Source organism: Quercus robur, chromosome 1 (assembly GCF_932294415.1).
Source record: "Quercus robur chromosome 1, dhQueRobu3.1, whole genome shotgun sequence".
Taxonomy (NCBI): Eukaryota; Viridiplantae; Streptophyta; class Magnoliopsida; order Fagales; family Fagaceae; genus Quercus; species Quercus robur.
This window is the reverse complement of record NC_065534.1, coordinates 6254780-6270564: the sequence shown is the minus strand read 5'-3', so window position 1 is coordinate 6270564 and position 15785 is coordinate 6254780. Positions and strand designations below refer to the sequence as shown.

Genomic DNA, 15785 nt, shown 5'->3' with positions numbered 1-15785 from the left:
AGAAAAATATGTCAAACATAGTGGCTCCAATTAGTTCTAGATTCTAGTAGACACTAGTCATTGTCCTGACCTTGTCAATTGGAGTTTCCTAAAATTAGTAGATGGATTCTGCAGGTGAGTCAAAATTCCACCTATGGCATGCTACTCTGTTTTGCAATCCTTATGAATGATGGCATTAACTATTGAGTTTTGTATTAATTTTATTGTGGTTCAATATTTGATAGGCCAAAGACGAATTGACCCATTGTGATGAATTAATTGATCAATTAGCCAAGTTTATTAATTAATCAAATTAACATGCGATGTATATTGTAGCACAAACAAATCACCAATTAAACTAAGTATGCAGCGGAAATTAAATTGACACGGTGATTTGTTTACGAATGGGGAAAACCTATACGGCAAAAACCCTATTGAGTGATTTTAAGGTCATCACTCTAGAAAATCTACTATTATCAAAACAAGTGGTTACAAGTAAAGGAATCCCAGTACCTTATACCAACTTACAGTTGAACCCTTACCACAATATCTAAATGGACTTGTTCTGTAGTGACAATCTCTCCTTTCAATACATGGCTCCCAGTATGTGACTAACCACTAAATGCGCGGATCCTAGTACGTGACTTGATCACCAACTAGAGAAGGATGTTGGCTGCAAAATTCTTATGTTCATCACACAATAAAGATCATGAAGTTGCTTGGTCACAAAACCCTATGGTGTTCAAACACAGCATCTTCTTAGATATTTAATTGTAGCCATTATTTAACTTCAACTTCATGTATTTTGTTCATACCAACTTTATTTAACTTCAACTTTTATCATTCTTAATCATGCGTAGAAATATTATTCCAACAAATAGTTCAAGGTAACCTAAAATAAAGGAAAATGATTCATTGGTGAATGGTGATACCATCCCAAAAACAAAACAAAAAAATGCAAAATAAACACAAAAAACCAAACATACAAAACAGTTAATATAAAGATACAGAAATATAAAAATTAAAGAGATTTTTTTTTTCAAAAGATAATAACAAAGAGAGGAGAGTTAGGCAACAATGGTTTTGAAATTGGGTTGATAGATCCGGTGAGGGAAACTGGTGGCTCAATCGATGTGGTGGCAGCAACTTGGAGATGGTGGCTGCAAGGGGAAGTTCGGCCACAACTAGGCTTGGGAGAACAAAAAAACTATTAGGTTCTAAAGATTTAAGTTTAAATGTTTAGAATTATGTTTTTATTGTGTTGGCAAATTGAGAACAAAACGTATCTAGTCTAGGTGTTAGGCAATGCTTAAAAGTGTTTGTTTCATGGTTCAAGTCTAGCTATTTGTAGAAAAAGGAAGTGTGTTTCTACCCTGCTCAACCAATTGAGAAATTAGGCTTGACCAATCAAAAATCGCAAGAACATAATTCTGTAGAACTTTAAACCAGGCCTAAGCTCGCAAAATTATTTAGGGTTTCATTCCAACTTCTTCACATATAAAAGAGAAACCCTAGCGACATTTTTCAGACTTTTGGAAGACTTGTGTGTTACTCCTTGTGAGATTTGAGAGGTTTTGTACCTTCTAACTACACAAGAATCTACCAGAGCTAGAACTACAATCAAGCGTTGGTAAAACATAGTTGCTGCATCAAGATCATTATTGAAGGTGATCTGAAACCTTTGAGTTGGATCTCAAAGTCATAAGCAAGGGTGCTTGAGTTGGTGTAAATCCAAAAAGAAAAGGAATTCGTGGATTCAAAGCTTGGATGTGATCATGTCAGTAAGTTATTACATGAGGTAGCAATAGATTTAGGGTTAAATCTGATTGTAAAATTTTAGTTCTTTTATAGTGGATTTACTTTACCTTGAGGATAGCTAGGTCAAATCCTCCCCTAGTTTTTTACCATGAAATCGTTCGTTTCATCGATTTTTCTGGGTTATCATATCGTGGTGTTATTTACTTTTTCACTTTATGCATGATATGATATATGCTTGTTTAATCTAGATCTGAATAATAAACCTAATAATCAACTTGGATAATTAATTAGGTTAAACAATTTGGTTTAAGGGGTCTAAATAAACAAACAAAAATAGAGAGAGACCTTTTAAGAGAGGAGAAGGCCACACCAGCATGAATCGTTAGAGGCGGCGGTGACATGGAACTCAGTGGCTGCTAGCTGCAACCATGGAAGTTTGGCCATGGGTGTCCTTGATAGGTTTGGTGGAATGGAAGAGAGAGGGAGACATTGAAATTTTGAAATATTGAGAGGAGAGAGTAAATAGTTGAAAGCAGAAAGTGAGTCAAGAGTGTACGAATCATTGATGTGGCTTAAATGATGTGTCAATTTATGAAGCATTGGATTCAATGAATGGTTGAAATTTGAGCAATTGCACACCATGCAATACCCTAGGCAATACATTAGGTATTGCATGGGATCTCAATCCCACAAATCACAAATCATGGTCCATAGAAAATGCAAAGGCAGAGCACTAGAGCTGAGACAAAAAACACAAATATGAACATGAGAGAGGTGAGGAAAATCTCATATTCATCATACCTTGACCGATTCAACTCGTGTGTAAGTGTGAATAGCAATAGATGTAGTTCAAATCGGATCTGAGGAATAGTAGCAGTAGAGATGTAAATTGGATTGGATCTGAGGAGCATTAGCAATAGCAAATTTTGTGGAGGAAGAATGAGGTTAGGTAGAGCTAAGAGAGTGAGCTTGAGAGAGAAAAGTACTGGAAAAAAATTTGGGAATTGTGATTTGAGTTTTTAGATTTTTTTTAGTTTTTTTGTGTGTGATTTTGGTTTAGTCTAGATTTATTTTTTATTTTGTATTTAATTTTATTTTGTCCAAAGGTAATTGATGTTATGCTTGAGACAATTAATTCCTTTGAACCAAATAATTTTTCAATTGTTCTTGAGTTAAAGGGGCCTGGAGTAGATATATATATATATATATATATATATTTTTTTTTTCCTTATAGGTCAATTTCTAAATATTTTAGAGGAGGGGAGCCAAATATATATATATATATATACTTTTTTTTTTTGGGGGGGGGGGGGGGGGAGGGGGGCATTAAGGTCAAAATTTTTGGGCCGGGGGGGGGGGGGGGAAGCACTGTAGTTCCGTCCTCGTTGATAATGCTGGCTCAATCCCTAGGCAATTGCATTAAAAAAAAGACATAATAATAATAATAATAATAATAATAATAAAATTCAACCATTGGGGTGAGAGATTTAAAATATGGACGTCTTCTTTGAAAACATCAAGAGGTGTTAGTTCAACTACAAGGCCCCACCATCTATAAAACATTAATAATTTAATATTAAACTTTTATAACATCATAAAATAAAATATATTTAATTTTTATAATATAACATCTACTTTCATCTAAAAAAAAGATCTATATACTTGGTTTTTCAATCCATATGAATGATGGCAATGGCATTAAGCCATTAAATGTTGGGTTTTGTAATAGGTTAGTTGTAATCAAATGCTTGAATAGAAAAGACAAAATTTGCACTACTAACAAATTTTTTTTTTTTTATCTAGGAACCATTTTTATTGTGTGATTAAATTTTTATATAAACAATTACGTGATGTAGAATAGTAGTCATATTAATTGACAATCGGGACATACAGACATTTATCATACATACATTCATCAGAACACCAGATCTGTAGCAAAGCTGGTGACTTAAACATCCAACCTTGCCAATCTTCTCTTCAAAATCAATAAATAGGTTCAGAGTTAGTCTCAGTGGGCAATGAACAGGAACTTAGAATCACCCATATAAGTAATTTTCAACTTAGGATACATTCCTTCAACTTCAAACTTTAAAGATTCTGCATTTGTCCAAAATTTCATCTAATCTTTTATATGCTCATCATTTATGCAAAATAATATTTGAAGGTGTTGCTTTGATGCTCAACACTTCTCTAGTCAGGACAGTTCTACGAGGAAGGTACTTTATCGAGGCAAGAATGAACAAGGATTTGTATGTCATTCACTGCTTTGTCTTGCCAAGTATCGCTTCCTCACTTTTCTATTTCATCTATCAATTTGATTGCAAAAGTTAAACTAATCTTGGGGCAAGATCGATTATGTCAAGTTAATGTTGCAAACCATGACAAATTGTAAGTCTTGTTGTAAGATAGTAGTTTGGATCTTGCTAAATCTAGCTAGATTTAATCTAAGAAGGCATGCCTGAAAATAACCTGTACAGCAAAATATGTCGATGATAGTGGCTCCAACTTGTTCTAGAGTCTAGTAGCCACTATTCAGTGTCTGGACCTTGTCAATTGGAGTTTCCAAAATTTGGTAGTGGGATTCTGCAGGTGAGGCAAATTTCTGCCTATTTCATATTACTCGGTTTGTCAATCCTTACAGTGGTTCAATACTCAATAGAAAAGACACTTTTTTGCCGTACAAAAGGAATCATCTAGCCAGAAGCGGCTCCAGTAATTTTCTTAAAGGGTTTCATTAAGAAACTTAAATTAAACAAATTTTAATAAAAAGAGAATTTGAATATATCGTGTTATTGAAAAAAAAAAAAAACATAAATACATGAAATTTTACAATTTCTTTCTACAAGTTTTTATTTGAAATCATCACATGATAGTTTATTATCAGTTGTCATTATCTATTGTTAATGTAGATGTGACTATTTTATTTTGTTAAGTTTGTCTAACATTTTTATTTTTATGTAATTGTCATTATTTATTTGTTATTTTTTTTTATTATAAATTATTGACCTTATGTTGTGAAAATTGGGTGAAATAAATCTATTTACACAAGATTAAAGAAGAGAGAGAGAAGATAATATGACACAAGGAATTTGCGTGGTTCGGCAATATGCCTACGTCCACGGGAGGCGACAGAATAAATTTTCACTATAACTGTGGAGATTACAACAATGACTTGAAGACACTCTCACACAAACCCAATCCCCAAATACACCCTTGGTTCTCTCACAAATAAGTAGAGAACACCCTATTGTATTTAGACAATTTGCAAGACACAACTTCCTAGCTATGGTGCACACACACAGAAGAAGTTGCTATCTCCTTAGCTCACGTATGAACTCTCCTTTTTCTCACACTCAGCCTTTTGTTGTTCTCAATTGCTTTATCCCTATTTATAGCCAAGGTTTAGCCGAAATGCCAACAATTTCCGCACACTAGAGACTTCTATTGTTAAGGAAGTCAACAATAGTGGCTAAGCATTTTTTTTTTTTTTGAAAGCCAAACCAAATTCATTCCACAGACAAATATCTTGAGTCAACAAGCAAGGCTTCAAGGGCTGGAGGAGGATCTTCCTCCAACCAAACAATATCCTCCCTAATATTTCTAGCAAACCTAGCTAAAGAATGGGCAGCCCCATTAGCAGTACGCCTAATGGTTTTGAACTCCACCCTACGCAGCCTTCCAGCCAAGCAGCGGACATCATCAAAAATGGTTCCCAGCCGAGACCAATTTGCCTGAGATGACACAATGGATTTCATCACATTCGCATTGTCACCCTCCACAATTAAATCCGAGAATCCAGCTTCAGTAGCAAATTCCAAGGCACGACAGCAGGCCAAAACCTCAGCCTCATCACTGTCCAAGACTGCCAGACCTCTTGACGACAAGGCTGCCATCACCTGGCCATCGACATTCCTGATTAACACGCCTACACCAGATGCTGAAGCATTTGAGAAGACCGTCGCATCAAAGTTCAACTTGTACGTTGAACCATCAGGCGGCTGCCATCCCAGACACGGACCAGTAGGTGCAGGGAGAGAAAGCAGCACCTGAGCATCCTTATACTCTGCCAGTAAGCTCTTTGCCCGATCAATCAAAGCCCCCGGCTCCTGCAACAGACCACCATGCACAAACAGGTTGCGCCTATGCTAAAGCAGCCAGCATTGCACTAGAAAAGCTTCAATATCATCCTTAGGCAGCCTATGCATTAGCCCCTCCACCAGCTGAAGAACAGAGGACTGGGCAGTCAGCCCCTTCTGCAAAGCTCGTTGAGAACATCCAGCCCAAACGTCCTGGGCTGCACCACATTCCCAAATAGCATGAATAATAGTTTCAGGAGCTTGCATGCAGATAGGACACAGAGCATTTTCAATAATCCTCCGCTGCCAAAGCCTTTCAAGCGTTGGAAGAATGTTGTGACAAGCACGCCATATAAACACTTTTATCTTATTTGGAAGGCGAAAATTCCAGATTCTCGCCCAAATTTCGCTGCCCGGCACTGGATTGGACCCCTCACCATCCTGCTTTAGCTCATTCCACAAATACCTTGCTGTATGATAACCGGATTTCACCGAGTACCTCCCATTTTTGTTATGCAGCCAGAATAGCTTGTCTGGAACATAACGCCTACTCAAGGGGATCCGGTATATAGCTTCTGCATCGAACCTATTGAAAGCCATGTCAATGAAGGCACGGTTCCATTGGAGGGTATCCCAATCAATTAAATCCGAAACAAACCAATCTTCCCAAACTTCATAAGGAGTGACTAAAACTTTGTTAGTTGGATGGTCAGGCAGCCATTTGTCATATAACACCCGGATGGAAGAGCCCGAACCAACCCGCCAACAACATCCTTTCTTCAAAATAGGCTGAGCAGCGAGTAAGCTCTTCCAAACATATGAGCTATTTGGGTGATCAACCGCCTCAAGGAAAGTACATCGGGGAAAGTATTTAGCTTTAAAGCACCTATATAGGAGAGAGCTGTGATCAGTTAACATTCTCCATCCTTGCTTTGCCAACATTGCCAGGTTAAAGCTTCGTATGTCTCTGAACCCCAGACCACCCCCTTTCTTTGGCCGGACAAGGGACTCCCAACTCTTCCAATGAATCTTCTTTTCATCTCCACATTGACCCCACCAAAACCTAGCACACATCATGTTAAGTTCATTACAAAGTTTCATTGGAAGTTGAAACACTCTCATCGTGTAAGTAGGAATTGATTGGGCCACAGCTTTGATTAGGACTTCCTTCCCCGCCTTAGATAATAGCTTTCCCTTCCACCCTTGTATCTTCTTCCAAACCCTTTCTTTAAGAAAAGAGAAGGCATGATACTTTGACCGGCCAATCAATGTGGGCAAGCCCAAATAGGACTCAAATTTCTATACTTCCTGAACTCCCAACTTATTTTTTATCCAATCTCTTTGCACCCTTGTTGTGTTAGTGCTAAAGAAAACCGAAGATTTTTCGAAGTTGATACATTGGCCAGAGGCCACAGCATACAACTCAAGTGCTTCAGAAATCACTTGCACTTCCTCCTGCTTGTTTTGGCAAAACAAAAGAGAATCATCAGCAAAAAGCAAATGAGAAATAGAAGGTGCATATCGGCTAATGGACACCCCATGAAGCCTACTATTCTCCTCTTCCTTTGCCAGTAGAGATGTGAAGGCCTCAGCACAAAGCAAAAATAAATAAGGGGAAAGCGGATCCCCCTGGCGAAGGCCCCTAGAAGGTCTGAAATTCTCAAAAGCCTTGCCATTTAGACGGATGGAGAAAGAGGTGGTGGTGACACAACTCATGATCCGGTCAATCCACCCTTGCGGGAATCCTAACTTGAGCATCATACCCCTTAGGAAAGGCCATTCAACTCTGTCATAAGCTTTGCTAATGTCCAATTTCAGAGCTATCGCGCCTTTTTTGCCCTTTTTCCGACCATGCAAAGAGTGCAAAGTCTCATAGGCCACAAGAATATTATCCGTAATTAAACACCCCGGCACAAAAGCACTTTGATTAGGAGAAATTAAATGGGGCAAGATTAACTTCAACCTATTTGCCAGCACTTTAGAAATTATTTTATAAATGACATTACATAGGCTAATAGGTCTAAAATCAGACATTTTTTTCGGAGACTTAACCTTAGGTATGAGTACAATATGGGAGTAATTTAATTCAAGCAACAAAATACCAGTATTTAGAAAATCCAACACAGCCCTAGTTACATCATTACCAATAATATGCCAAAATTTCTGGTAAAATAAAGCATTCATACCGTTCGGTCCAGGAGCCTTGGTCGGTCCCATCTGGAAAATCGCTGTTTTAACCTCCTCAGCATCAAAATCATTGGACAAAATATTGATCATATCCAGAGAGAACCGAGGGTTTACTGCATTCAAGCATTCCTCTAGCCGATCACACCTCCCTGAGGAGAACAAATTCTCAAAATATTGGACTGCCACTTCTGCTACCTCTTCAATCTTCTCAACCCAAACCCCATCAGAATTTGTAATTCCATGTACAAAGTTCCTACGACGCCGTTGAGAGGCCTTAGAATGGAAAAATTTTGTATTTTTATCTCCGGCCTTTAACCAAGCCAAGCAGGACCGTTGCGCCCAATAAAGTTCTTGCTTCAATAACAGATCATCGAGTTGTTTACTGGCTGCCACAAACTCAGTTCTGGTTGCCTCAGTTTGGTCACCTTCATGCAGTCTTTCAAGCACTTTCTTCAATCTTTTGATTTCCTCCACCTCCAGTTTTGTTCTAGACGACCCCCAAGAGTTTAAATCAGCCCCACAACATTTTATTTTTGTGCTAATACTGGCCATAGGCGACCCTACACATCCTACACGACACCAAGCTTCCTCAATCACCCTACCACAATCCTCCTCTAACAGCCACCTTTCTTCAAACATGAACCCCCGAGCCATTCTACCTTTGAATTTACAATCCGACCCTGTCTGTAAAATAATAGACATATGATCCGATGCATGAGAAAATTTGTGGTAAACGCGAGCTCGCTGAGAAATAGTCTCTCCATTCCTTATTTGCAACCACCCGATCAAGCCTTTCTCTAGTATTTGCAGCACCTGGTCTCTTATTATTCCAAGTGAATTTATATCCTTGGAACCCCAAATCAATCAAATGGCAATCCTCAAGAGCAGACCCAAAGTCTTCCATTTGCTTCACCGGTGGAGGGTGGCTGCTTAGCTTCTCCGAGGCATGTAGGAATGCATTAAAGTCTCCAACACAGCACCACGGCCCATTAACAATTGAGGAAAGATGCCTTAATAAGGTCCAGGACTTGTGTTTTTGACTAGCATCCGGCCAGCCATAGAAACCAGCTAAGAACCATTGAAAGCCAGACTTCTCAGTCACTTTCGCCAAAATATGGTTATCCGTATAATTAAATACTTCCAACTTAACGTCCTCTTTCCAAACCAGAGCTAATCCTCCACCAGAATGAGGCTTTTTAACAATAAATTTATTCGGAAAAGCTAATTCTCTACAATGGTGCTTAAAACCTTCTCTATCAAGTCTGGTTTCCATGAGGAAACAGACGGTAGGAGCTTCATCCCTCACGATATCGTAAAGGTTTTGAACTGTCCAAGGGTTCCCAAGCCCTTGGCAGTTCCAGCTTAATAGCCTCATTGTGTTCGGCGAGGGTGTTCCGACACCCCCACCGTTTCAGTTGTTTGAGTAACATTCCCAGTTTTAGCTTTCTTCCCTACTTGCTCATCTAAAATAAGGGAGCATACTTGCTACTGCTGTGCATGGTGTGAACGTTTGCCCAGAATTGGTGTTGAGCTTTCTTTTGCTGCCTCCATAGGCCCATGGTCCATACGGGCTAGTCTGGTCCACTTTCTTTGTTTTTCAATTCCCTGAGGCTTATTTTTTCCACCTTCATTTATAGGCCCAGCCCCTGCCTCCAGCCCATTCTTGCATGGCCCATCAACTCCCTTCAACTTGTCTACCTCCGTACACTGCTTGCCACTCATCACGGGATTCGCCGGCAAGATTTCTGGAGCAGTCCCAATGCTCACGTTTCTATCATTAATTTCCTTGTCATTTTCGTCATTAATGCCTTTGTCATCTCCATCCCTTCTATCTGGCACACCCCTGCCGTCGCCCCTGTTCATCGTCTCCCTCGCCATTCCCCTTTCTTCATCTCCATGATCTTCCATTTCACGAGCTTGTCCTCTGCGATTTGGGGAGCGGACGCGACTTCCAGATGCTTTCAACCATTCCCCATACTGATGCTCCTCTTCCCTATTACCTTTGCCCTTAGCCACTGCGAAGTATTTGGCGCAATGTTTGAGGTCATGGCCGAGCAACCCACAGTGATAGCAAAACAGAGTGAGTCTTTCATATTTAAAAGCTACCCAGCTTCTTTGTCCACCTGAATCAGCTAGAAAAGCTCCTCTTCGAATGGGTTTGGCTAAGGGAATGGCTACCTTAACTCTCATAAAAAATCCAGGGATGTCCTGTTTTGATCTCTTCTCCACTTCCTCCACAGTACCTAAACGGTTGCCTATCTCCTCTGCTACTTTTGGGGAGACCATATCAAACGGTGCTCCCCATATTTGCACCCAAAGGGATGCTGATTCAAACTTGACATTACCGGTGGTCATTCCAGCTTTCCATCGAACTAATAATAGGATTTGATTATCAAATGTCCATGGCCCATCTCTTAGAACCCTCTCCATATCAAACTCAGTCTGAAATTTGAATTGAAAAAGGTTTGCTCCAACCTCCACAACTTGGACTTTATTCTCCAAACCCCATGCTCTTTTTAGGGTGCTTTGGGCTGCTCTCTTATTGAAAGGTTTGCAAGTGAGAAGCTTACCGATCAAACTTTGAGAGCAGCTTTCGATCTCCTCTTGCCTGCCTTCATCTGAAATAGCTATTACTTCCTCCTCCTCTGTCGTTAACTTCAAGCTTCCCAGATTGTGTATTACTTCTTCGGCCATATCTTACTAAGCTCTCTGACTAATGTTAAAACTAAAGCAAAGACAAACCCTTAGTCAGACCTAAGGGAGAAAGCCTCGTACACTAACGAGAGAGAGAAACTCCTACCTTAGAGGAGAGATTACCACCTTGTTATTGAACTAAGCTAATATAGTGGCTAGCACACTTCTTCTTGACAATTCATGAATTCAATGAAGTCACATATTTCGGCTATGCATGAATTTGGATTGCATGTATTTTCGGCCAAAAGGTGAAGCATGGATGCATCTAAAATGTTTCAGAACATGAGAGAATAGTGCAATTCTTCTATCAACATACAAGTCAAATATTTCAGTTACATGTCAAGTGTTCTAGACCAATGGGAATGCAAGACTTTTATCAACCAAGAAGTCTAAGATTTCGGCCATGCATGAATCTTGTTCAAGTTGGTTTTGTTTCCTTGCCATTTTCTTTGACTATTCATACAACATAGCATTTAATACTTAGCTGAAATGTTAATCCACTGTCATACAAATTCAAGCCACTTAAACACCTTATATTAATTATTGACCCACATAACCACACTCATTTATACATAAATAATACATTTAACAATCATTGACTTTACTATTATTTTCTTGAATCACTGGTTTCATAACAAAAAGTTATTATAACATGATAACAATATACACATGTAACAAACACACACACACATTCTCACACACACACACACACACATATCTATATATATATTATAAATTTATAATAAAGAGAGCCATTCAGAACTCACAAACACTCACATTTTACTCTTAGAGTTGGAGATACATAGAGAACCAGATAGAGAAGAGAGATGAGATGATATTCATGAGAGAAAGGAAGAGTGATCTGTGTTGTTAATTAGCTTTAGGATGAGCTGATCTATGTTGTTTGATTTTGAGCTAAATTGATTTGTGATTAGGGTGTGCAAGATTTAAACCAAATTGTGCAAAAATATTTTTAAAAGTAAATAAATTAATAATAAATATTATATATATATATATATATATTTTAAGTCAGGGGGTTCATTTGAACCCCTGAATTACAAGTGCAGCCGCCCCTGCATCTAGAACCCCCCCCCCCCCCCCCCCCCCCCCCCCCCACCCACCCTTTTTTATATTCAAATTTCATATAAAGAATTACTTGACACAAAAAGTTGTCATTTTATTGAAAATCTTGGGACATTTGGATAATTATTATTCATATTAGAGTACCCAATTCCTGGATATTACTTGACTTGCCAAGCTGATAGTATTGACAATTAAACAAGCCTAAAGACTTAAACAACCAAAATGGTAATTATATAAGAGGATTTACATTGAACTAATAAATCAGGATTAACCTGGAGGAACTGAGACCTCAATTGATCCTTCCATCATTTGTATCACTTTCTTCATTGTTGGCCTTTGGGATGGATCCTCCTGAATGCACCATATTGCAATCATCACATATTTCTCCAATCTCTTCATGTCATTTATTGCCTCCTCATCATTCTCCACTAACAGATCCACTTTCTTGTTACTATAGCAATCATACGCCCAATTAGACAGTATCATTTGATCCTCATCCTTTGCCTCTGCTTCAAAACTCTTCCTACAACAAATGAGCTCTAGCAACAAAATGCCAAAGCTGTAGACATCCACCTTAATTGTAACAGGCATGTTTCTGAACCATTCAGGTGCAACATACCCTTTAGTTCCCCTGATTCCAGTAGTAGTACGAGTCTGATCTGCTTTCAAAAGCTTAGCTAATCCGAAGTCAGAAATTCTAGCTGAAAAAGAGTCATCCAGGAGGATGTTCTGTGGCTTGATATCACAATGTATGATTTGGGTGCTGCATTCTTCATGTAAGTAAAAGAGCCCTCTTGCCGTTTCTAATGCAATTTGAATTCTTTGGTGCCAATATGGCCGCGAACCCCCAAATAGAAAGCTTGCTAGAGAACCATTACTCATGAATTCATATACAAGAAGCCGATGCTCCCCCTCATTGCAGAATCCTAGTAGTTGGACCAAATTTCTGTGGTTTGTTCTTCCAATAGCACTCACTTCCGCATTGAACTCCATATCGCCTTCTCTCTCCAAAGTATTCAACCTTTTGACTGCAACTAGTTTTCTGTCCTCATATTCTAGAACCCCTTTATAAACTTTTGCAAAGGCACCCCTCCCTAGCTCTTCCTTGAACCCATTTGTGGCTTCTATTAGTTCCTCGTAAGTGTAACTTCGCAAATTCATGACTGGCGTGACTGGGTATGGATTACGGGCCTTTAGTTTCCAATATTTGAAACGAAAAGCAAGCAGAAAGGTAGCCAACAAGAGTAAGTTCAGAAACATCGAGCTGCCAAGGAGCACCGACAGAATAAGTCTCACAATTGAATGATTTTTCTTCTTCAAATCTGTACCTGATGGGTTAAAAGTAGAATTATCTTTCCTTATTTTGATTAGAACTTTGGTTGCAGCTTCTATGGGGTCCTTCTTCCCATTTGAAAGAGGACTTTTCTTCTTCCAACACCGCCCACCTCCAAAAACAGCCATTGCACAAAAACAATCACCCAAGCAAGCTTTCCTGCACCAATCCTCAGTTACGCCATCATAACGTCCATAATCGCCAAAGAGCCAATTTACACTTCCCATTTCACTTAAATCAAACTGATCGGTTTCTGAAGATGCTTCATCACAACTTTGTGGAAGAAAGTTCTGTCTGCAACCTTTCATAACATCATTTGGATCAATGAGGGTGTATCCTGTTGGGCATTTGCAATTTGGTCTTCCATCATCTCCTGGCTCGCAGTAGCTGTTGAACCCACAAGCTCCACTGCCTATGTCTTCTGCAATTTCGCATATGTTTTTAGGCAGCAAGGACAAAATGGACCAGGCATTTGAAGTACTAGTGCTGCTTTTTTGGTAAACATAATGTATAAGAACTCCATCATATTCCATGACTGCTCTTTGATAGAAGTCCTGTTTAGAAACAGAATTTAATGATACCGTCGTAAGTATGCTTCCGTTTTTAGCTGTGAGGTATATAGAGCCAGACTCATTGAAGACCACCTGAAAGCCACTGCCATTAGTTCTACTTTCCCAATAAGCAGTATTAGACCAATAATCTAAAGGGTATGCTAAAGTTTGAAGCTGAAGATTTCCATCCGTTTTTAGTGCAAACTGGAACCTTCCATTAGAGTTATTCCTTTCTGAGTAATGAGCTACAAGCTTTCTTCCCAGGCTCATTGTTTGTGAAGGTAACATTGTGTCTGTCGGAAGATCAAAACTCTGCCACAAATGGCCACCATCCTGGCTTGCCAGCACAAAGTTTCCGGTGTCAAGCATGGCTGCATAGACAACTCCTAAATTGCCTGACTCAGAATTCCATATCTCTGTGCCTGTTGGGTCACTGAGTATCAATTTGCCATCTTTTGTAAGTTGAACTTTGGATCCTGTTGGCACTAGAGTATCTCTTTTAGCTGACCAGACAATGGTTTTTTCAGGTATTTTGTTGAACCATATAGCTAGTAGATAGCCTCCATTTCCAATTTGTTGGAAACCAAAAGCAAAGTCACCAGAAGGTGATGCCCAGTAAGAGCCTTTTTCTTGTGCAATAAGGGATGAGCCTAGAGATTGGTTGTTGGAAGTTTGAGCAGTGGTGGAATATGGCAGCAACAGAACAAGAAGCAACAAGGAGAGAAGATATGATAGTTGTAAAGCCATAGTATTAGGAGTTCATAATTGATACACTTTGTAGTATAAACGATGAACTGTATTATGACAAATCTACTGGTAGAGGAAGATATGCATTGGGAACATATTGTTATAAGTATTGGGAGGGAAGTGGAACACTTTTAGCATAAATGATAAACTGTGAGGTGAATGATAAACTTGTATAATGACAAATCTACTTGAGTGCTTTATTATGTTTTTCTTTGCCCTCTCTTAAAAATATCTTCACTACGGTCCACTTATGATTTTTTTTGTAAATAAATTAAAAGGTCCAAACTAATCACGTGTTTTGTCCTTGAAAATGCTTATCCAAGTGGGCTCCAACATGTTCGGTAATTCTACCCAAAGAGTTGCCAAGACGGTTCCTAAAAGGTGAAAGCCACTCACCATTTCTCAAACCCACCCGCGTGAAAGCCACTCGCCATGTCAAGGAAAGATGATATTTGTAAAGCCGTAGTATTAGGAGTTTATAATTGATACACTTTGTAGTATAAATGAAAAACTGTATTATGGCAAATTTATTGGTAGAGGAGGATTTGCATTTGGAATATTTTGTTATAAGTATGGGTAGTGGAGCACTTTGTAGCATAAATGATAAACTATGAGGTGAATGATGAATTTTTATATTGACAAATCTACATGAGTCCTTTATTATGTTTTCTTTGCAGTATGTGAAGAGAGACTCTTTCTCTATTCTTCTGCTGGAAACAAAGACATCAGATTTTCTTCATCGACTTTGTTTTGATTCGATGCTCTTAACCTGTGGTTTACATTTACTGCATTAATCTGCTCTCTATTATAATTCCCACTTTTTTTAATTTGACCCGTTCTCTCGTATTCATTAGAAATTTAGAATTGACTTCACTATTGTTTATCAACGTCGGCATGTTTGTGATTGGCACAAAAGTTTCCATAATTCCTTTGTCACCAAGAATTCAAATCTAATACTATTACAAATCTAAAAACATATTGGACTATCGCCAGTGGCGGCTTTAGAAAATATTTTTAGGAGGGTCAATTTTGATAATTTATTAGTCTTTGAATTCTATTCCAGTGAACATTTTGAGTTGACTAAGGGAACAGAATATTCGGATAATGGTGTATATTGGTGCACCGTTTTAATATATATTAAAAGAAATGATATGTCTACAACAAATCTTAAGTGACAAGTTGTTACTAGTTGTTAACTTATTATCTAATCAAAAGTTTTAGAAGATACCTCCATATTTTCTCTTTAAGTCTTTTAGTACTTCTATCAATTGTTTTAAAAATCAGATTGGTCGATCAAAAAATTGAAAAAAAATGAGTGATTCCTGGTTTTTTGATTTAATCGGGTTCAAACCGATAATCGAACGTATGACATCATAG

General features: G+C 38.5%; 1 protein-coding gene across 1 annotated transcript; it reads right to left on the bottom strand.

Moving 5' to 3' along the window:
- Positions 1–11850: 11850 nt before the first annotated feature.
- LOC126717923 (G-type lectin S-receptor-like serine/threonine-protein kinase LECRK2) lies at positions 11851–14615 on the bottom strand. Its single transcript, XM_050419920.1, has one exon. The coding sequence runs from the start codon at positions 14406–14408 to the stop codon at positions 12045–12047; it is 2364 nt and encodes a 787-aa protein (XP_050275877.1). The 5' UTR covers positions 14409–14615; the 3' UTR covers positions 11851–12044.
- Positions 14616–15785: the final 1170 nt, after the last annotated feature.